Consider the following 22,396-nt stretch of genomic DNA (forward strand, 5'->3'; position numbering starts at 1 on the left):
GTAAAAGTCAATTTATCTAATCTAATCATTATTTTTTTATCAGACTTTTTAGATAAATCATTATCTTTATTTTATCAAACGAAAAAAATGGTGATAGTTATTTGTTATTAGACCTAAAACACAACAAAATATCTGTATTCTTCTTGTTTTATCGTTAAGGCACTGATAAAACACAGGTAAAAATCCAGGTAAAATCTTTGACCGAAAGCAGTCTATAATTGCTATCACAACACAAATCACTCCTATTGTTCTATACCCAGTTATCAAATGTGTGCAAAACGGGAACACACCAATAAAAATATGTTGATTTTTCATAAAATCGGGAAACCTGCATCTAGAAATAAATAAATATATAGAATTCTGTGTATAATCTCCATTGGTAATCTAAACCGTGATAACTTCCAGCAAAATGCATTACATTTTCATTTTATTTATTCTCATATTGTTTATAGAATACATGAAAAGTGTTACTGGAGAATTATGTAATTAAAACTATTCTTATACAGCGACCACAAAATCAAAAAGACCTCCGCGTTACCACCAGACCTCGCGTCTAACACTTCCATTGGACGTCTTTCAAAACATATATCGCCAAATACATGATTGTATTAGAAAAGTAACTAATTGAAATATTTCTCTTATTTGTAGTACGAAGACCATGTTAAACCAGATAGTCAAATATAAAATAAAATTTAAATCGCATACAAACTATGTCCTTAAATATATCCCTAACAGAACCTGACTATTCTAATGATGTCGTGTAAGTGAAATTGATATAGGTTTATCAACTGCGTACAAAATAGGTCAACCAATTCTTCGGTCATTCAAGAAGAAAAATTATGATAGTATCATGTTTGAAAAATCAACTCTAAAATTCATTATCTTACATCTGTTGTTTTTTCCGGTCGGTGTTCATTTTTTGTGGGGATGGGGAATTTGTACGCCAAGTCATGAACAAATGGAGACGTGCAGCAGGAAAAGGTATCAATTATGTATAGCTGCAGGTTTGTAGCCCCCGGTCTGAAAAATTTGGATGGACACGGCAGATAGATAAGAAAAAGTTTCATAATTTTGTGGAAAATTATGTGCATTAACTATTTTTCATTATTTCGTACATTGTATCTTATTCTCTCTGCCTTAGTTTTGGAATTAATAATCATACATGTTTTCCAAAAATTACAATTAAAACACCGAGTAATGTGATGTATTGGTATGTAATAGTTTCCCTTCATCTCACATCACGTGACTGACATTTAGAATTTGACGATCCATCATAAGGATGATTTATCACCGATTATTATTACACAGATTTACACGTGTAACTGTGCTACATGTAAAAGTAAGGTATTAAAATAAAACGGATCCTTTTAGTACTGCTTTTCATTTGTTTTGTTTGTGGATTTTTATTCCGTAAAACGGTCTTGTTCGTTTACATCATGTTTTTGAGAAAATGATTAGAGCAGGGGTGTGGTTATCATGACCCACGTATAGAAGCCCACGTAGTAAAACACGATACAGGGCAGGACCCAAGGGGAAAACAAGCCCAGCCGCCATACCATTGTCTAAATTCTCTGCCCTGCTTACGGAAGTAACTTGTAAAACACGAGCTAACCATGTACAAGCAACACCAAACAAGGACCCCCATTTCCCGCAAAATGTCCCACTGTCACGTGTAACATGCGGAATTCCTATTAACTGTCAACATCATCACTTTCAAGTTTATTCCAAACACCAGACCATGGCGATACCTAGGAGCAGTCACATCGAGCCTGCACATGGCTCTATGCGGTGGAAAGAAATGCATGAGCGCTGATTAAAACGCATAAACAACAGGTGTATTTGATGAGACGCCCATTGTCACTCTAATGCCGTCGAAAATAATGCGTTATGAGGGTTTTTTGGCACTTCTAATTTCCATTCAAATTCTCAAAGGTGTAGCTCCAAATCTCATCGAAACCCGCGATGGGAAGATTCTTGGAGTATCAGACCAATGGGTGACGTCGTTCCTAGGGATCCGTTATGCCCAGAGTCCGGTCAGGGCGCGGCGCTTGGCGCCCCCTGTCCCTGTGGCGCCGTGGAACGGGACACTGAGGGCCGAGGAATACGGTGCCGCCTGTCTACAGGCCCCGGACAGCTCGGTACACAAGTACCTAAACAACGTCCGGAGCAGCGAGGACTGCCTGAATCTCAACATCTTCATTCCCAGGGATAGCCCCGGCAAGAACATTCCCGTGCTGATTTTCATTCACCCTGGTCAGTTTCAATGCGGGGCCGCTGCCATGGTGAACGGTTCGTTTCTTGCCATGGAGACACAGGCTATTGTGGTGACTTTCAATTATCGTCTTGGAGTTTTCGGGTTTGCGTACTCTACTTCACTTTTTTCCGGGAATTATGGGATACAGGACCAGATTCTGGCTGTTAAGTGGGTCAGGAGAAACATAGCCTCCTTTGGGGGAGATGAGGATAATATCGCTATTTTAGCAGACTCTAGTAATGCACGGATTCTCCGCTATATACCGAAACTATATAAAACGTTTTCAAAAATTGTGTCTCTTCCACTGGATATTCCTTACTCGTTTCCAACGAATCCAACATCTGATATCGCTGAATCAACTCTAGAGTCAGTTTGCAATGGAACTATTTCACGAGAGTGCTTTGACGGGATTAACCCAGAACAGCTCCTGAATTTAACTCTGAATCACTCTCCTTGGTCCTTACCAATATTTGGTCCGATAAATGATGGAGAAATATGGGACAAGCGCTCAGACATCCACAACAACGCCGAGCAAGTTCATCTAAATGTCGTAGCACCGTCGTATATATATCGGAAGACATCGGTGGTTATCCAGGGGAAACATTACCAGTGTACTCCGAAAATTCTTAAAAACGTCATCCACATGGTCTCAACTATGACGTCATCGAACGTCAGTGTGTTACTGGAAACGTTTTACTTTCCCGATGACGTCACGGCTAACAGCATCTGTAGCGAAGTGCTGAGGCTTCTGTACGATTACGCCTCTATTTCGTCCATGTTTGACCTTGACCGCGCCAGTAGATCCGCCCTCGTGTTTCTTGCCCTACTGGAACCGTATTACGTCCTACAGGGCGGGACCAGCGACCCTCTGTGTCTGTTCCGGGGAGGGGGTGAGGGCTGTGACTCTGACGCCACCGCTTCTCTTGTCCTAACAGCAGTCCAAAGCTTCCTGAAGGACAGGTCAGTGAAATAGTTCCATTTCATAATAATCATAAAGCAAGCGCTGCTTTAGGGCGAAAGTTTGAATTGTATAAAGGGAAAGCAAATTTGAAAAGTTATTTTCAAGATAGAAATAAGACAGACACTGGGAATATCCGTCACTCTTTTTTTTAAACCAATTTACCAAAGCTGCATAATTCTGAACATTAGAGCCAAAATCAAATCAAATGAGTGAATAGAATAGTATTGCTAAATGGACAGTACTCGGACTGGCAATTCAACCCCTCCTCTTTTAAATCCAAAATACCTCACTTTAAAAAAAGCTATTATAAGGAGTTTATGCAGAACAAAAAAAAATCTCTTTTTTTTTTTTAAAGAAGATGGGGGGATAAGATAGCGCAAATGCCCATTCAGTTTAGTCGTAAAATACAACTTTGAATTTATTTTTTACCAATTTAATCTATTCAATATATTTTAATTCAAGTTTGCAATAGCTCAATTTCTAACTATATTCAGTTTTTAAATTATTTAACAAAAGATAAGAAAAAAAATGTTGCATTAAATTTCTGTGGTATCGAATCCATAACATAAAAACCCTAGAAGTTTAAGGTTAGCTTATGTCGGGTGCTCTAACCACTGAGCCATTTCAGACACAACAAAGTCGCGTTTTTAAATACTTTAATTATGTGTCACTTTGGCCTCGAATTTACGGACTTGTATAATTTTTTCAAAACGTTCAATTGTTGGAATAGAAAATGGTATTTTTAATGTATAGTGGGTCACCTTTTGATAGGTTTACGTCTGATTGAGTCAACATAATCCCGGTATTGAACAGATTTATAGGTTAAAAATCAATTTAATGTTAAATATAAATTGTTTTAAATGATTTTTTAAGAAATATCAGATTGATTTGATATTCTAATTTTTCAGTATCTTGTCCGATCGTGCATGGGCATTTTACACGCCTTATTCATCCATCTTCTTTAAACCCATCGTACCCGCAAATTCATTACTAGCATCATCTAAATGTTTTGAGCAGTTACCCGAATTCAGTACCTTACAGTATTACCTGAATGTTTTGAGCAGTTACCCGAATTTATTATCATAGTATTACCTGAATGTTTCAGCAGCTACCTGAGTTCATTACCTTAGTATTACCTGCATGTTTTGAGCAGTTACCCGAGTTCATTACCTTATAGTATTACCTGAATGTTTTGAGCAGTTACCCGAGTTCATTACCTTACAGTATTACCTGAATGTTTTGAGCAGTTACCCGAATTTATTATCATAGTATTACCTGAATGTTTCAGCAGCTACCTGAGTTGAATACCTTAGTATTACCTGAATGTTTTGAGCAGTTACCCGGGTTCATTACCTTAGTGTTACCTGAATGTTTTGAGCAGTTACCCGGGTTCATTACCTTATAGTATTACCTGAATGTTTGAGCAGTTACCCGAGTTCATTACCTTATAGTATTACCTGAATGTTTTGAGCAGTTACCCGGATTCATTACCTTAGTATTACCTGAATGTTTTGAGCAGTTACCCGAGTTCATTATCTTAGTATTACCTGAATGTTTTGAGCAGTTACCCGAGTTCATTACCTTAGTATTACCTGAATGTTTTGAGCAGTTACCCGGGTTCATTACCTTAGTATTGCCTGAATGTTTTAAGCAGTTACCCGAGTTGAATACCTTAGTATTACCTGAATGTTTTGAGCAGTTACCCGAGTTCATTACCTTAGTATTACCTGAATGTTTTGATCAGTTACCCGAGTCCATTACCTTAGTATTACCTGAATGTTTTGAGCAGTTACCCGAGTTCATTTCCTTAGTATTACCTGAATGTTTTGAGCAGTTACCCGGGTTCATTACCTTAGTGTTACCTGAATGTTTTGAGCAGTTACCCGAGTTCATTACCTTAGTATTACCTGAATGTTTTGAGCAGTTACCCAAGTTCCGATGACGAGCTTCGCTGGCGTCCGTACACCGTGCATAGCAAGAGTCACGTGATCTTCAACGGGTACAAAACATCGGCGGGGGACAGGAGACGGTGGCCACTGGTCCAACAGGAGATGCTCTGGCACGATTTGGCGCCAGCCTTCAAGGGTGGGGGTTTAGAAGCAGGGATCCATGAAATCATTTGTCCAGGTGAGATATGGTAAAGCATTGCAAAGGCTCGCTATATCCCCTGGTTCCGTACACAAAACACAACGGTTTCTTAATTTGGTTTTGTTTGTTATATAATGTTCTATACACTGTAATAATAATTATGGTTTGTCGAGATTAAACACAAAAAATGACAATTAATGCATGAGATAAGTTGAGTTTATAGCATCTTCGGAAATTCACTTATACAATCTTGTACATGTATATTCATGTTCACTGCATGAGCGAACGTTTACAATGATAAATTCAAATAGGTCATATAAGTATGTCATATCATTAGATCTATTAGTTGAATTTGACTTCTTCACTACTAGCACTCTTGGCTTTGCCCCTTTGTTGTTTATAACAAAATGCCAATTAAGTTCAAGTGGCAAAATTGACGAGTAGGCGGTAACGTAGATGAATTGGTTACTTTGTATTACAGTCAGATTTCATTAAATGAATTAGTTTACTTGTTGTGTATACCTATGCATGTTTAATGATGGTGTTGTTTTCTATTTAGCGGCGAGGACAGAATGGGGAATGACGGAGACCCAGGTAGGCTCACTGCATGACACCGTCACGGCTGAATGATCTAAAACAGTTGTATTTCACACAAATTGGGCAGCGATTTTTCTGTAAATGTCTGAAGTTGAAATTAATTACAGATTAATTATCCTTAATTAGATGTTTACTTGTTTAGAGGGTTTTCTTGGCGACATTCATCTGCTTTTAATTCCTTGCGATATTTTTTCGCAATCGATAAATGGAGGGTAAATATTTAGAAGTGTTCGATTTATGACGATTAAGTATACGCTTCAATTGATCCGGCGCATGGATAAGGCATCGTGACTATTGAAAGAAACTGTCTTAATAAATTAGTCTTCATTTCCGAAAGACGTAATTTAAACAATAAAATGCTTTATTTGGTGATTCATGAGGGATATGAAGTATGACTTTAAAGAAAAAACACATAACCTGCATTAGCGGGTTATTTTATTTTTTGCCTGCAGTATACATATGAGAATGTAGCCCGACATCCTCATGATTGTTTCGTGCATACCGTGTATTTTTTTTTTTGGTTGCTGAAGGCTTTGACCTATCGATAAATTGTTTAGAATTTGATCGTTTAGATTTTAGCCTCGTCAGTTTCTATAGAGCTATGAATCACAATCGGTTTTAAACCGGGTTTTCCAACGGAAAATCCGGTTATAAAAATGGTGAAAATGGCGGGCGGGCGGTTGCCAAAAGGGTACCCTAATTGTACGGATAACTCCTCCTACGGTTTTCAAGACAGGCAGTTGTTCTTTTGCAGATCAATTGTACATATATCAGAGGTGTGTATATTGCTAGGATTTTGATTTCTAATAATTTATGAAAAAATACCAGCATTTGAACTTAGTCATTTTTTGGCAAAATATTGCATATAGGGTACCCTCATTGTACGGATACCAGCTTTTGAACCAAGTCATTTTTTGGCAAAAAATTGCATATAGGGTACTCCATTTCACTGGATACGGTAGGTAGTGTTTATCAATTCAGGGTTGCGTGGATTATGGATACAATTCACATAAAAGAAAACCCGATTTGCTGTCACATCGACAGCTTTTCACTTGTCTTAAGATATAGAGGAGAAAACCCCCAGCAATTGTAAGATATACGTCTATAACCCTTTCTATTGCATGACCTTGAGCTTTGACCTTGACTTGTTGTTTCAGCTGGAGATCCTGTTGTACAGCCTGGTCTTCTGCTGTCTGTTTCTGATCTTTGTCTCCATGACACTGGTCCGCATCTTGTGCACTGTCAACAAACCCGCCAAAAAGGAGACGCGAACGAGGGGAGCTCAAAGAACAGCGGCCTCGTCCGAGGGCGGGCACTATAACGGCGCCTGTAACGGGGAAATTGAGGATTCCAAGTTCTAGTAGCCGAACAGCACACCTCATTCTATGATCTCGTTATATACTGTGATTGGATAAAACGAAATATCGAAGCCATTGGTCCAAGAGTATTACCAATCCCTTTTAATCTTATTCACTATATTTTGTTTCCGTAACTGGTTCGGTTGCGAACTAACTCTATAATAATGGAGACTCACAGGGACGAAACAAGGTTCAAACTTCAACATTTCAGAACCAGTATGGATATTTGCCCCGCGGAAAGACCGGAACTATTAATAGCAGAATTCGGTTTCAACTTCCGGTACCTCTGGGCGTACAAAGGAACACCTCAGATGCCAAGACAATAATTGGAAGTGGATAAAAAAAGCCTTCAGTGAATCTATTCCTATGTAATTTAGAAGTAATGTGAGATGTTTACCTTGCCATTTGTGTTGTCGAGCGACGTACATTTACATATACCCTCTTTTCGGCACAGGGTTTTGACACAATCTGTGCAAAACATACGATTTTTTGGCACAGATTGTGTCAAAAACCTGTGCTTTTCGGTAGATTTTTTACTTAGTTAAAGATTTGCATCAATTTCCAGTCTACAAATCTAGGCCGTAGTAATTATGTACTTGTATATAATAAAAGCATGACTGTTATCTTCATTGGGCGTCCAGTGCAACGCCACCTATGGAGGTTATTGATCTCGTTTCCGGACAGGGCATCTTTCTCCAGTACTAAGACAATTAGTAACTGGAATTGGGGGGGGGGGGGGGGGCAACACGGCATGCACATTTGTTTAATTAGCCTTCCTTTTTTCTTTCAACAATATTTACAGAAATATTTCAACAAATATGCCTTTTCACTTTCTTGGACAGTGCAAACATCTGTCTAATTTGAATAAGATGCAACTATTTGTACTCTTACTAAGGTCAGTATTTCCGGGTTCAGTGAAGTTACTGATTTTTGGGGGGTTTTTTTCTACGAAAATATTGGGGGTAGATCTGGCCCCCCCACCACTATTCAAAAACAAAGCTTCATGCCTGTACAATTGGTGTTTTTTTGTTTCTGTATCATCCTAACCAGAGACATAAATAACAGAGATTGGCAACTGATCCTTATTTATGTCTCTGTCCTAACTTTGTATTCTTTGGACATAAAATTTGTATCTAGATACATGTAGAATGAAAATTATGCAATAAAATTGTAAACATTTATTCAAATTTCTCTGCATTTTTTGAATTCGTAAAAAAGCTGTAGACAAGTGCTCTATTTAATTTTTGACATATCTAGGTGAGCTTTGATAAATGTCATCGTCTTATACAAAAGCTGTGATACCTCTAGACTTTTCAACAAACTCTTGGGTAACCAAACCCTGTATTAATTCATAACAAAGCATGTTAATGCAGAATGCATTCCAATCCTGTATTTCTGAATTCTGGCTTACGAGGTCAGGGTAAAAGCTACAATCTTCTTAACAGTAAGTCAGAGAAAATTCTGACGGTAATACCAATCAATATGGCTAAAGATTTTGTATCTCTTATGTCATTCATTCTCGTGCCTTGTATATGAGACAAAATAAATAAAAGATTTGATATTATTTCTCATCTTTTCCTTTTATTAAACTTAAATGGTTCATTTGTTGGAGTATTCCAGTGTTGTTCAGTTGGTTGGAGTAAGGTTGATGGTGACTCAGATAATATCCGGACGGACTCCGCCATGGCCGCCTGTATCCGCGCAACATTCCAGTCTCTGATCCGTGCAGCCATGTATTCCTCACTGTTTTTATTACCACAGAATGGGTTCATTATTATAGTATATTGATGATCTAACTTGGGTATTATTTTACCAGATTTCAAGCAAATATCATAAACGTTGAAATCAAAGTCTTTATAAAACTGAAAAAATCCACACAGAAGTTGGTCTAATGACTTTGTTTCTACTGTTTCTACACACTTCCATTCCTCCCCATCCACTGGAGACTCTGTAATAAACAGAACAGTGGGTTATTGAAGTCTAGAAAACGGTTACAAGTCACAGTCGTCTAAAAGACTGGCTTATCTAAGGAATAAGGAATCATTCTTTGAGTATTATGAGGTGATAATTTTGGTCGGGGCATGATCAAATCCAAGAAGGGCTTCATGATAGATTTGATCACGCCCCGACCGAAATTATCTACTCATAATATTCAAAGAATGATTCCTTATTACTTATATTTACGGGATATAATTTTAAGCTATTGTACGATTATATATACAAATATAAATAAGCAAATCCCGCTGGCGCCCCAATTATACGTCATTTGAAGTTATGGGTTATATACATGTAGTACAAAATCGATTCGTAGTGTTATCACTGGCAAAGACACTGGAAAATGTAAATATTGCAAAATAATGTACATATACAACACAATGGATAAAAACAAAGGAAAAGAAAGACTGACTGATAAAATGAGAGAAAAAGAGAAACAAAATTAAAAAATAAACTGAAAAACAAGATTAATAACATGAAAAACAAACTGAAATAGAAAGACAAAAAATAAGAAACAGACAGAAACTGAGTGACCAAGGACACACATCAGAAAGTTTTGGATCCCACAATGCATTAGTGGACATTAAAGTGACTCGGTTGAATTATTGGATACTTACTATTTATAACCTTGATATTCTGAATCGGGGGTATGATTTGGCACCGCTGTAGATAGAACAAGGCTAAGGCTGTGAAGACAAACTTGGACGGGAACCAGTCTACGTACAGCTTGGTCCACAGCTTAACGGTCATAATGAAAGGTACCACACTCGGAGAACAACGGCTCAATGCATTCAGACATATAGTGGCAGTTTTTCCTGACGAATTTATAGATCTGAAATGAGAGTTTAAAACTAACAGAAGACCAAACAGTCATACAGTAATATCTAATCAAGAAATAAATGTGGTTTTGAATTCATTTCCACAGCCAAAATCTTTTTTTTTTTTAAATTGTTAGGTATGGATGGTAAGTCTCAACTTCCTAATACAATTTTGACATTTTTTCAGAAGGTATAGTCTCTATTTACTGTAACAATATGAAATTTGATATTTTTTACTGGTATAAAGTCTACACTTACTGGTACAATTTGACATTTTTTTTTCTGGTATGACAAGTCTCAACTTCTCCATTGGATAGAATATTTGACAGGTCATAACTTAACCATTGGATAGTATACTTGAATGGTTGTAACTTATCCATTAGTTAGAACATTTGACAGGTTGTAACTTTTCTATTGATAGAATATTTGACAGGTCGTAACTTTTCTATTGATAGAATATTTGACAGGTTGTAACTTATCCATTGGATAGAATACTGGACAGGTTGTAACTTATCCATCAAAAGAATATTTGACAGGCTGTAACTTAACCATTGGATAGTATACTTGACTGGTTGTAACTTATCCATTAGTTAGAACATATGACAGGTTGTAACTTTTCTATTGATAGAATATTTGACAGGTCGTAACTTTTCAATTGATAGAATATTTGACAAGTTGTAAGTTAACCATTAGATAGAATATTGGACTTGTTGTAACTTATCCATCGGATAGAATATTTGACAGGCTGTAACTTAACCATTGGATAGTATACTTGACTGGTTGTAACTTGTCCATTGGATAGTAAACTTGACTGGTTGTAACTTTTCTATTAATTGAATATTTGACAGGTCGTAACTTTTCTATCGATAGAATATTTGACAAGTTGTAAGTTAACCATTAGATAGAATATTTGACTGGTTGTAACTTATCCATCGGATAGAATATTTGACAGGTTGTAACTTTACCATTGGATCATATACTTGACTGGTTGTAAGTTATCCATTGGTTAGAATATTTGACAGGTTGTAACTTAACCATTGGATAGAATACGGGACAGGCTGTAACTTATCCATCGGATAGAATACATGAAAGGTTGTAACTTATCCATTGGATAGAATATTTGACAGGTTGTAACCCATCCATTGGATAGAATATTTGACTGGTTGTAACTTCTCCATTGGATATAATATTTGACTGGTTGTAACTTAACTATGTATAGAATATTTGACAGGTTGTAACTTATCCATTGTATAGAATATTTGACTGGTGATAACTTATCTATTGGATAGAATATTTGATTGGTTGTAACTTATCCATTGTATAGAATATTTGACAGGTTATAACTTATCCATTGGATAGAATATTTGACTGGTTGTAACTTATCCATTGGATAGAATATTTGACAGGTTGTAACTCATCCATTGGATAGAATATTTGACTGGTTGTAACTTATCCATCAGATAGAATATTTGACTGGTTGTAACTTATCCATCAGATAGAATATTTGACAGGTTGTAACTTTTCCATTGGATAAAATTTTTGACAGGTTGTTACTTATCCATTGGATAGAATATTTGACTGGTTGTAACTTATCCATCGGATAGAATATTTGACTGGTTGTAACTTATCCATTGGATAGAATATTTGACAGGTTGTAACTTATCCATTGGATATAATATTTGACTGGTTGTAACTTATCCATTGGATAGAATATTTGACAGGTTGTAACTCATCCATTGGATAGAATATTTGACTGGTTGTAACTTATCCATCGGATAGAATATTTGACTGGTTGTAACTTATCTATTGGATAGAATACTTGACTAGTTGTAACTTATCCATTGGATATAGTATTTAACTAGTTGTAACAGGTGTCTACTTACTGGTAGGAAATGTCTCCCCCAACCTCTAGGAGCCTGTTATGGTATTTTATGATTGGAACACGGGCATGGAATATTGAAAGAATGCTGTTGTAACTGTCCAACATTTTCAGTTTTTTAGCTATTTCACTTAGTAATGCTGTCTCATTAGCCTGCTTTTGTCTGCTTCCCTGAAATGCAGAGTGTGGCAAAGTGAACATCAACAGTAGTAAACATACAGCAATATACTGTAGATTCCTAGTAATACATGAGGGATAAAATATCTGCGAAAAATCGCTAGAAGCGCATCTCACGAATTTTGAAATCTTGCTTTTATGTTTCGGACTGATGTAAACTTAATGTATCTATGGAAAAAAAAAATTGGCATTCACGATTTTAGGCCATTCCAAGTTTTTTCTATGTTTAGCGTCCGCGAACAGATTGGTTTTCAGATGTTAACATAAAAAAAAAAACCCACAATAGTTGTTCATTAAATTCGATCGTTTTTTTTTTTTTGTATATCGGGCTCGGGATCGCATGTTTAAATCGGGATCGAAAATCAAATACATGTACTTATAAACAACATTCAAAATGCAAAATGTCAGTTCTACTATAATGCAGGGAATTTATTTGTTTTTTATTTCTTACATGAAGTTTGGTGCCAAAGATATGGATTTTTTTTTACTATATTACATATTGTATTTGTTATTTTTGTTACAAAATAAAGAAAATACCTCAAAATATATATTAAATTTTTTTTTGTTGAACCTTTAAAGTTGTGTGTTTTTTCTAAGGTTTGTGTTTTTTTTCCTGATAGAAAGACAAGTTTTTGAGTTTTGGGTGGACGCTAAACAAAGGAAAAACTTGCAATGGCCTTATATTTCTGCAATTTAATGCAATATGGTTGAATTGCAGAATTACCGTAAGTACTTGCATAAAATAAGGAATCTACCCTACACTATTATCTGGTTCAATTACCACTTGATATTAGAGACTTTGAATTCACTTTCACCACTTTATACTTCCAGGTCAGGAATAGCAAAAGTTACTGTTCACATTTATAACAATACTAAAACATCTATCAACAAGAAAAGACCTATTTGAGTGTGGAATTTCATTTAAAAACTGTTTTAAAAAAGATGACAAACTCTCAACATCAAAGTGATTTTGACAGCGAGGATGAGAGGACAGAGATAGTATGATGATATACGAACGGTGTAAACAAGGGCAGTGTCAAGGTCACTGGTATCACAGATGAACCCATTCAACACCGATCCAAATGGCACCACCAGGTAATTGGGTCGGGTCAAGTCCACTACGTCCTGGATACACTGTCTGAGGAAGAACAACACCTGCTGCCTCTCTGATTGGTTCTTCGTCCTGTTGCCGAGGATTTTCATCTGCCCCTCTATCTACACAAAAAAAAAGAACAAACAAAAAGTAACAACAACTATTTTCTGTTGAATGAAAACAATTCTAGTAAGGGGCTTATCTTACTGTTTCATTCATCAGAAGTCTTTGATAATTTCTCTGCTTCAGAACTGAAATATTCTTGCACACAGGCTGTTGTGTTGAGTTGAACTTTTTCCTGTTTATCCACATCAGAAACACCCTTTTTTCTGTCTGCTTAATAGACACAGAGTCTGACTGCAAGGTAGAAGCAAACTCTGTGAAACATAAAGGAGGACACAATGGTTTAATATGGACGCCATGCGACTTTAAAAAGCAAAATACAGTTGTTGGGTAATCAATGAAAAGTCACACCAAAGTAAGACGTCTGCAAGTCTAGAAGACTTCTTATGTAGGAAAGACGGAAAGATTAAATGATATGAGATGGAGAAAGCATATTATTGCAAAACTCATTAACTGAACTTGAAGGGACCATATTAACAATATGTCATAAACGAAATTCATTATACATTTATAGCAATTTCAAGGAGCCATATTAAAAAATTATTAACTGTAATTCATTATACATTTCAGCCAATTCTTAAGAAAAATTAATGGCTAACTTGTTATAAAAATCAGTTAACAGTGCTTTCAACTATCGTTAGTCATAAATCTTAATCAATATTACCATCATTCACAAGAAATGTCAATACATGTATTATAATCTTTCCACTTCAAATATTTTCACAAATTTTGTACATTGTATGAATGCTTTATGTAGGCATCTTAAAATTTCATGTATCTTCAATGAAATTTGAAACAAAAAATATTTCTTATACCAGTAGTTGTATATTTGCTTGTTTCCATGTTTGTTATATTCGTGTTTTGCTGAATATCCTCTACTGATTTGGGGTAGATAAAGAAACTATTGAATTCTGGACTTACATTACACCTACGGAACCCTCCGGAAAGAATGTCTGAGATATCAGTCTCATAGGTGACTAGTATAGCCTGCAAAAACAGAAAATGATAACTACCCCATGATGTATTCAGCTCAGATCAACAGACTAAGACCCATTACAAGATAACACCCCTTCCCCCCCCCCCCCCAATCCAAAGTATTTTTTCAATTTGTACTAAAAAAATTACATCTATAAGAAATCTGAGATGATCCTTTTTTTTTACAATTTGACTAGTTTTCTATGTTTGATTTACATCTTGGACAAAACATTTGATCTTGAAATAAATTAAATATATCAAAAGAAGTCCATCTCTTAACTCCCTGTCCAGAACTCGTTAATCGACCTTGTTATGAATTTTGAGGACTCTGGAGACAGGGGCCATGCTTTCACAGACAGTGATACACTCGGAGATGGTCCGTTGTGGACAATGAGCGAGGATGGACCGTTCCGCCGCCTGGACACACCTCCGGAATTCCTCCGACTCGTAAATGTCCGGGATTGACCAGGCCTGACCGTCGTCTGGGGGATCCTCCATCATTTCCATCCTCGTGTCTCCACCTGGTTCAAAACAGTATTTTGAAAGTTCATAAAAACCAAACAGGGCCCGAGTATTTTATTTTTTTAATAATATGCTAACCTTGGTATCTGTATTCCAATACACAGAATAAAGTTTACAGTTCATCAATATCCTATATCAATTGTGTCTTACCAGGAGCAGATTTATTAGGTGACTTGACATCTTTCAAACAAAATTCTCCATGTTTATCCATCACCCAGACCCTGGGGCTCCTCTGTAAAAATCAACGCAGTTCTAAAAGCCTAACTTTTGGTACCGGAAACATTAATTTAAATTCAAAGGTGCTAGATCTAAGCTTTTAGAATGCAAAGAATATCAAATAATTAATGCATCTTAATTTCAAAGAAAAAAAGTTATAATTGTTGAAATTTTAAACTATCAAAAATTTGGATATAAAATTTCAATATCGATAGCAATGAAAATCAAAGAGGTGTTAAACATATCCCGGCCATAAAATTTTCAACTTACTACCCATCACATGATTATGTTGACGAATTTACAAAGACTTATTGATATTCCTTGGCATTTATTTAGTTTCAAATATCAATTAAACATCACAAATTTGGCTACATTTTTCCTGATTCATTCAAATCTAAGTAGGTCACTTTTGTCAACATAAGACAGTCTTGGGGCTGGTTGAATCTACATCCAAACTTTAACACTGATAAAATTTGTGCAAGATAGTCAACATATGTCCCTCCATCTGATCTAACTCCCAATGTCTGACAACAAAACTAACTCCCATTGTCTGGACCTACCAGTTCTACCTCCTCTGACAACAAAACCAACTCCAAATGTCTGGACCTACCAGTTCTACCTCCTCTGACAACAAAACCGACTCCCAATGTCTGGACCTACCGGTTCTACCTCCTCTGACAACAAAACCAACTCCAAATGTCTGAACCTACCAGTTCTACCTCCTCTGACAACAAAACCGACTCCCAATGTCTGGACCTACCGGTTCTACCTCCTCTGACAACAAAACCAACTCCCAATGTCTGGACCTACCGGTTCTACCTCCTCTGACAACAAAACCAACTCCCAATGTCTGGACCTACCGGTTCTACCTCCTCTGACAACAAAACCAACTCCCAATGTCTGGACCTACCGGTTCTACCTCCTCTGACAACAAAACCAACTCCCAATGTCTGGACCTACCGGTTCTACCTCCTCTGACAACAAAACCAACTCCCAATGTCTGGACCTACCGGTTCTACCTCCTCTGACAACAAAACCAACTCCCAATGTCTGGACCTACCGGTTCTACCTCCTCTGACAACAAAACCGACTCCTCTTTCTTCAGTCTCTCTCTATCCACATCCTGCTTTGAAGTACCTGAAAAGACAGGTAAGTAAACAATCATTGGTAAGCTATAGTATTGTAAGCTATAGCATTGTAAGTATGAGCGATGGAGACACTACATCATTATCTTGCAATAAGTGGGAAATAGGCAAGCTCTGGTTCCTTTTGTGTATTCTCTTTTGAGAAGTGGACAGGCATAGGTGTCTATGACATCTCATCGAAAAAATTCATCGATGCAACAACTCACCGAATGGACAGCTCATCGATACGACAAGTTATGGAATAGACATCTCATTGATACGACAATACATTGATACTCATCGAAAGTAAAAATAAAAGTGAAAAAAGTAGACACTCAAAGTGAAAAGTAAAATACAATAACTGATAGGTATCAAAAATTTAAATTGTATTCGCACTGATTAACATTTACATTAATACCTTATATTGTGTGCTAACTTTCAAGGTATGGTAAATAATTGCCATTAGCGACTCGTTCTCCGAATGTTGAAACGATGGAGTAAATCTTTTTCTTTTTTTTTTCCTATAACTTTTTTTTTTCATTTTTCCGATGACAAATGTAAATAAACCATTGTAAGCTAATTTGTTTTTATTCCTTTGTGAAGGAATAAAAGTAAAATGATTATCGCTTCCTCCCTCAGCCTTATCGTGACTGAGAATAAAATGAAGACAATAACCTAAAAAGTGTTCAAACATTTATATTTTTACTTCAAATTATATCGATGAATTGTCGTTATCCACAAGATGTCTTTCCTTGACATGTCGCGTTGGTGAGTTTTACTTTCGATTAGTTGACTTTCGATGAGTTGTCGCATTCGGCAAGTTGTCTTTCGATGAGATGTCCGGTACCGCAGGCATAGCCTACATCCCCTTCTCTTTACAAAAATTCAGGGAGATTGGAGTCAAAACATGGGTCGAAGCATAGACCTTCTACAGTTCCGACATTTACACGTTCTCCAGAATCAATATATGAGGGCTTGCAAAAGAGAAGTGGATGTAGGCTATGCCTGTCCACTTCTCAAAAGAGAACACCTTTTGTGTAAAAAACGAACAACATAAACACAAACTGTTGATATTTATACATTGTATATTTTCTTAAAAGCTCGAAAACATGTTTCATTTGAGTGTCTACACTTGATACTGAGAAATGAAATTTATTCAAGCCATGTTAATGGAGTCTATTTCAAATTCCACCACTTTATAAATTGAGATTATAAATTGTGGAATATTTTGAATTTGCTGGCTGTAGCATTTCAAGCTAAAGAAGTGGAAAGAATCAATTGTTAACAAGTCTCACCTTTAGGTCAAGTTAAACAGTATTTGTATATATGTACCTATGACTTGGACCTCTGAATCAATCATTCATTAGTACCAATCATTATTACATCTAATTTACCTGTGACTGTAAAACCAAAAAATATTGTTAGTATTATCACTTTGGTTAGGTTATGTATATTAGTTATATATATCACATGTCATCATATAAATCCTCCTTTTATCTGTTATTTTTGTGTATCATTTATGATCCATCATGGATTAGCTTTTCACTTTAATCTGTTAGCTATTGTGTATCAATTATGACCCATCATGGATAAGCTTTTCACTTTCATCTGTTAGCTATTGTGTATCAATTATGACCCATCATGGATTAGCTTTTTACTTTGATCTGTTAGCTATTGTGTATCAATTATAACCCATCATGGATTAGCTATTTACTTTGATCTGTTAACTATTGTGTATCAATTATAACCCATCATGGATTAGCTTATCACTTTGATCAGTTAGCTATTGTGTATCAATTATAACCCATCATGGATTGGCTTTTTACTTTGATCTTCACACACAATATGACCACACCCAAGCTATCCACTAATCACCAAAGCTGACCCATCTTAACAATTACAGCTATAGATCAACCAATCATAGATTGGCTTCTTAATTGATTGGATAAATTAACCAATCAATACACAGGTAAAAGTCTATAAGCCAATGATAATCTTTGTTAGCATCCCAAGCTGAAAATAATCAGAATCTGGGTCTATAAAAAGACAGAGTAAGCTGGCTGGTCATCAATCACCCATTGTGATCCAATCTAAGTTAACACAGTGCTATTGCCAACCTCTAAACATAGAATCAGCATATCTCTTAGGTGGAGAAATTGTTCACCTAATTCGTGTTGTGAAATATCACTGTTTTTTCTTTGTTGTCTTATGTAAAAAATTGTATCAGTGAATTGTGAGTCAGTGTGAAAAGTGACAAAGTGCATTTAGTGTGTTCTAGTGTCAATAGTGTGTTGTAGTGTCAGTGTAGTGTTCCACCATGGCTTCTCGTTCTTCCTCCCCCGCCATTGCCATCAACTTCACCACCACTCTTGAAGACATCATCAAGGCCACCATCTTTGACGATGCCCCACCCAGCCCTCAACTCGCCACCAGCCCAGACAACACCAGCGTGGACACTACTCAAGCGGAGACCAGATTTGACGAGTGCCTCAACTCCCTCTTCAGTGACCATCCCACACCAGAGAAATCCCATGACCTTCACTCTGACTTCCACCTTGCTCTCCAGTGTCTTCCACCGACCAGTCCAAAGAAGATCTTCAGTGACAGCACCATCTCCTCCACAGAGATCTTCACCGCTCTCAAGTCCATCTTCCGCTCAGAAGCTGACTCATCCACTCCTTCTGTGCTCATCAAGTCCGTCCAACCAAAGATTTCACCAGCCGACCGTGAACAGCAACTTCTGCAGAGATTCAAGACCCTCCGTTCCTTTCATCCCCAGGAGATCAACGACTTGTCTTCCTTCTTCAAGTACCAGAGTGCCCAGGTGGAGACTGACCGCTACTGTGCCCTTCATCAGAACTCCAACCAGCCCCTCCACATCAGAGAGAGCATCAACCAACACTACAACATCACCCACCACCGCATCATGGACCGTGTGGAGAGCAGTCTTCAGTTCCTCGAGGACAACCTTCCCACATCCTCACCCACCCAGACCGCCTCCCCACAGCAAAAGACCACCACCAAGAGCAACCTTCGTAGCAGACCATCCCTGTCCCAGAAAGCCGTTCAGCTGATGGAAGAGTGGTACTACAGTCACCGAGATAACCCCTACCCACCCTCTCACATCATCCAGGACTTGGCCAGGAAAGGAGGAGTCAGGGAGGAGCAGGTCAAAAAGTGGTTCTCCAACAAGAGGAACAGAAGCCGAAGGTCATCAGGGGTCAACAAGAGGAGGTCAACCGGTGTCATCAAGAGTGTGCCCTGCTTCTGGTGAATGTGCTCTGTGAAATCTGTGTGTGCAATGCCTGTAAAATGTGATGTCTGTGAAATTTGATGTCCTGTGAAAACAATCTTGTGAATGCGCCATTGCTGTGTGATTTTCATCTTGTGTGTGCTATGTGTGTCATATGTGATGTGTTTGCAAACCTTCAATAGCCGTTTTAGTGTTAAACATAATGTCTTTGTGCTACTTTAGTTTGCTGTGCTTGTGCTTTTTGATGTATGGTGCTGTGTTCAATCCATTTATATATTAGTTTGTTAATTTTGTTGATTGAAACATTGCTCTAGATCAGGGCTTTAGATCTTATATACATTTGTGTTTTGTTATGAAATTCAGCTATTCTGTAGTATATTTAAGTGATGATTATATAGTGCTCATTGTAATGTTTCACCAAGTGTTGCATGCTCCTTCAGCTTTGTGTGTTTTTGCCTATAGTGCTATAAATAATTTATGAATATTCAATGAAAAGTGCTACCATTTACTAATATAAATGCATGTATCATGTTATTATTGCCTTTAATATTAAAATAAATAAAAATTAGAAAGGTGCTGTTCTTGCTATATGCAGTTTGAATTAAAATTAAATTATACAGTTTGAACATCTTGAGGCCATGAATTGATTAGAGATACAGGATACAGTGGAATAGAATTTGGTGGCTCAATTTTCTTGGTTTTTGTGGGTAGCCCTCGCCCACGAATTTACATCCTCAATGAAAACTAATTATAGAAGATATATTTTATCTTCTGAAATTAAAAACTAACACATCCACAAATTACATCCCCTCAAATATGCAAAAACCCACAATCCACAAAAATTATCCCCCACAATATTAAATGATTCCACAGTACTTCTACACAAGTTGCAGCTTTTTCTTGTCAATTAGTTTTTGAGATGAATATTTTTTTTTAAATTGTTACATATATAATCCTGAGTAAAAAATTAACTACACTGTGGCCTTTGAAAGGGGATCTACATTTCTTGAGGATGCTTCCCAGCAAAATACAGCTAATCTTGCTGATTGGTTTTTAAGAATTAATTTTTTTTTAATTTTTTTTTTCTCGATATATAACAATACCAAAAATTTGCCCCCCATTATGGCACCACCCTACCCCCAAGGATCATGATTTTAACAAATTTGAAAATAAACCTAAGGATGCCCAAGGAAGTTGAGGTTTTTCTGGCTGATTGGTTTTTAATTAAGAAGATTTAAAAGACTTTTCTCTATATATTCCCATTAAAAGATTTTCTTTTTTTTTTCATTGTAGTCTATCCGACCCAACAAGGATCATGTTTTAAACAAACTTGAATCTACATTCTTGAGTGTGCTTTAAAAATTTCAGCTATTCTGGCCACATGGTTTTTAAGAAGATTTTTGAAAAAATCAAACAAATTTTCAATGATTCTTGTAAATCCCCCCTTGAAGGATGGCATGGTCCTTCATTTACGATCAATCTGGTGATTAAATTTCCCTCGAAGTACAATATTCACATCGCCTTGGCTCTGTGAAACAAAACCATCATACCTTGATGCTTTTCTTTCTTTCTTTTTTTCCTCTTCTTTGAAGTTGTTGACTTCAAAGACAAAATCTGAAAATGACAAATCATAACATGATATATAGCTAGACAGATAAGTGCTATGATTTCTTTAGTGCATCCATTTCTACAACATTCTGCTACTGTGTCTGTACCTCATCCGGACCTCCTGTTGTGGTATCTATATCTGTGGTAGGTTTATTAGCAGATAAACTATGAGGTGACGAGGACAAACTTCTGCCTGTCTGCAATGAGTTGGCACTCTTACCAAAAATCCATCTTGTACATGGATGACCACCTGAAGAAAAAAAAAAATTACTGACAATATCGATACTTCCAACAGCTTTCGATAAACAGTACTGCAGAAGCACTCATTTGATCAATTGATAATACCGAGCGCAGCGAGAGGCGGGCGAAGCCCGCCTCGCGAAGCGAGGATTAATGGTAACACATATATATAAGAAAATCAGTGAAAAATGAAAGTTGAATCAGGGGTACTAAGGCCAAAAAAAATTTCTTCCAGCCCTGGGCGCCGCCATATTGGCAGCCATTTTGTTTTTAAAAAGTTAGTTCGGTCATTGATTGACTGGTACTTATCGATGTTTATTGCCCTTAAACTCGATTAAAATTTTCTAGTGTTTCAATAAAAGGTAATTTGAATTAAAAGAAATAAAAGAGGACACCAGATAAGTTTCAATAGTGCTCTAATCAAGAAACACGACTAATTCTATGTATATCTTATCAAATTACCAGATGGAAAATAAAAACATTAACATCAAGGAACTGATCTTTTAGATACTGAATAAAGTATTAAATTTTATTACCGCGGCATTTATATGAATTAAATTGTTAAACAATGAAAGAAGAAATAAAAAAAAAGTTCGGAATAACGTTACTCTCTTCGGCTATTTCCGAAGACAAAACATGTACGTTTTACGTCTGAAACATGACGTCATAATTTAGACTGAGCACGCCACGTTTAGTTAAACTTTGGCTAATGATTTGAGTACGTAACCAGGCGGATCCTACTGTGTGCGTTTCAAATAAATTAGTTCTACAAAAATCAATCTGCACTGTGTTAAATCTGCGCTCGGTCCAACGGTCACACCGTTTACATATTAACTTTTGAGGAAATTCGAATTGATGTAAAAAAAATGAATACATTTTTCCGTTAAGTTTTTTTTCATGTGACAAGATAAATAATCAATGTAAACAGAATTTTTCAATGAATTACTTGGTTGAATTCGGGGTGAAACATTAGAAACGTCTCTTAAAACATGTGTAAATGCACTTCGCCACATTCTTCCAATGAGCGCAGCCATCTTTTTAAACTCTCTAAGCAAATAAAAGGAAAACATTACAATTCTAGTGTTTCGTGCAACTAAATTACAAATTGTGCGACT

The 22,396-nt window shown here is 36.6% G+C and overlaps 2 protein-coding genes across 2 annotated transcripts; one reads left to right on the top strand and one right to left on the bottom strand.

Annotated features, from left to right (window-relative positions):
* Window positions 1-1,465: 1,465 nt before the first annotated feature.
* On the top strand, window positions 1,466-8,822 carry LOC105339908 (uncharacterized). The gene is made up of 4 exons (XM_011445691.4): window positions 1,466-3,214; window positions 5,140-5,342; window positions 5,863-5,897; window positions 7,058-8,822. Exons 1-4 carry the CDS (start codon window positions 1,866-1,868, stop codon window positions 7,259-7,261), a joined length of 1,791 nt encoding a protein of 596 aa, XP_011443993.3. The 5' UTR covers window positions 1,466-1,865; the 3' UTR covers window positions 7,262-8,822.
* LOC105339926 (terminal uridylyltransferase 7) lies at window positions 8,820-22,346 on the bottom strand. Its single transcript, XM_011445705.4, has 12 exons — window positions 22,228-22,346; window positions 21,149-21,291; window positions 20,984-21,047; window positions 16,117-16,193; window positions 14,991-15,072; window positions 14,625-14,839; window positions 14,265-14,330; window positions 13,428-13,577; window positions 13,145-13,342; window positions 11,955-12,121; window positions 9,871-10,085; window positions 8,820-9,206 (listed from the first exon to the last, which is right to left on the bottom strand). Exons 1-12 carry the CDS (start codon window positions 22,313-22,315, stop codon window positions 8,827-8,829), a joined length of 1,845 nt encoding a protein of 614 aa, XP_011444007.3. The 5' UTR covers window positions 22,316-22,346; the 3' UTR covers window positions 8,820-8,826.
* Between the last annotated feature and the right edge of the window lie 50 nt (window positions 22,347-22,396).

Source organism: Magallana gigas, chromosome 5, assembly GCF_963853765.1.
Source record: "Magallana gigas chromosome 5, xbMagGiga1.1, whole genome shotgun sequence".
Classification (NCBI taxonomy): domain Eukaryota; kingdom Metazoa; phylum Mollusca; class Bivalvia; order Ostreida; family Ostreidae; genus Magallana; species Magallana gigas.

Coding starts and splice junctions, on each gene's coding strand:
- LOC105339908 (XM_011445691.4), top strand. CDS start 1,866: ATGCCGTCGAAAATAATGCGTTATGAGGGTTTTTTGGCACTTCTAATT. Junction 3,215..5,139: donor CAAAGCTTCCTGAAGGACAG/GTCAGTGAAATA, acceptor TGTTTTGAGCAG/TTACCCAAGTTCCGATGACG. Junction 5,898..7,057: donor GGGGAATGACGGAGACCCAG/GTAGGCTCACTG, acceptor TTGTTGTTTCAG/CTGGAGATCCTGTTGTACAG.
- LOC105339926 (XM_011445705.4), bottom strand. CDS start 22,315: ATGGCTGCGCTCATTGGAAGAATGTGGCGAAGTGCATTTACACATGTT. Junction 12,122..13,144: donor ACACTGCCCTTGTTTACACC/GTTCGTATATCA, acceptor TCTGCATTTCAG/GGAAGCAGACAAAAGCAGGC. Junction 10,086..11,954: donor GGGGGAGACATTTCCTACCA/GTAAGTAGACAC, acceptor CTCTCATTTCAG/ATCTATAAATTCGTCAGGAA.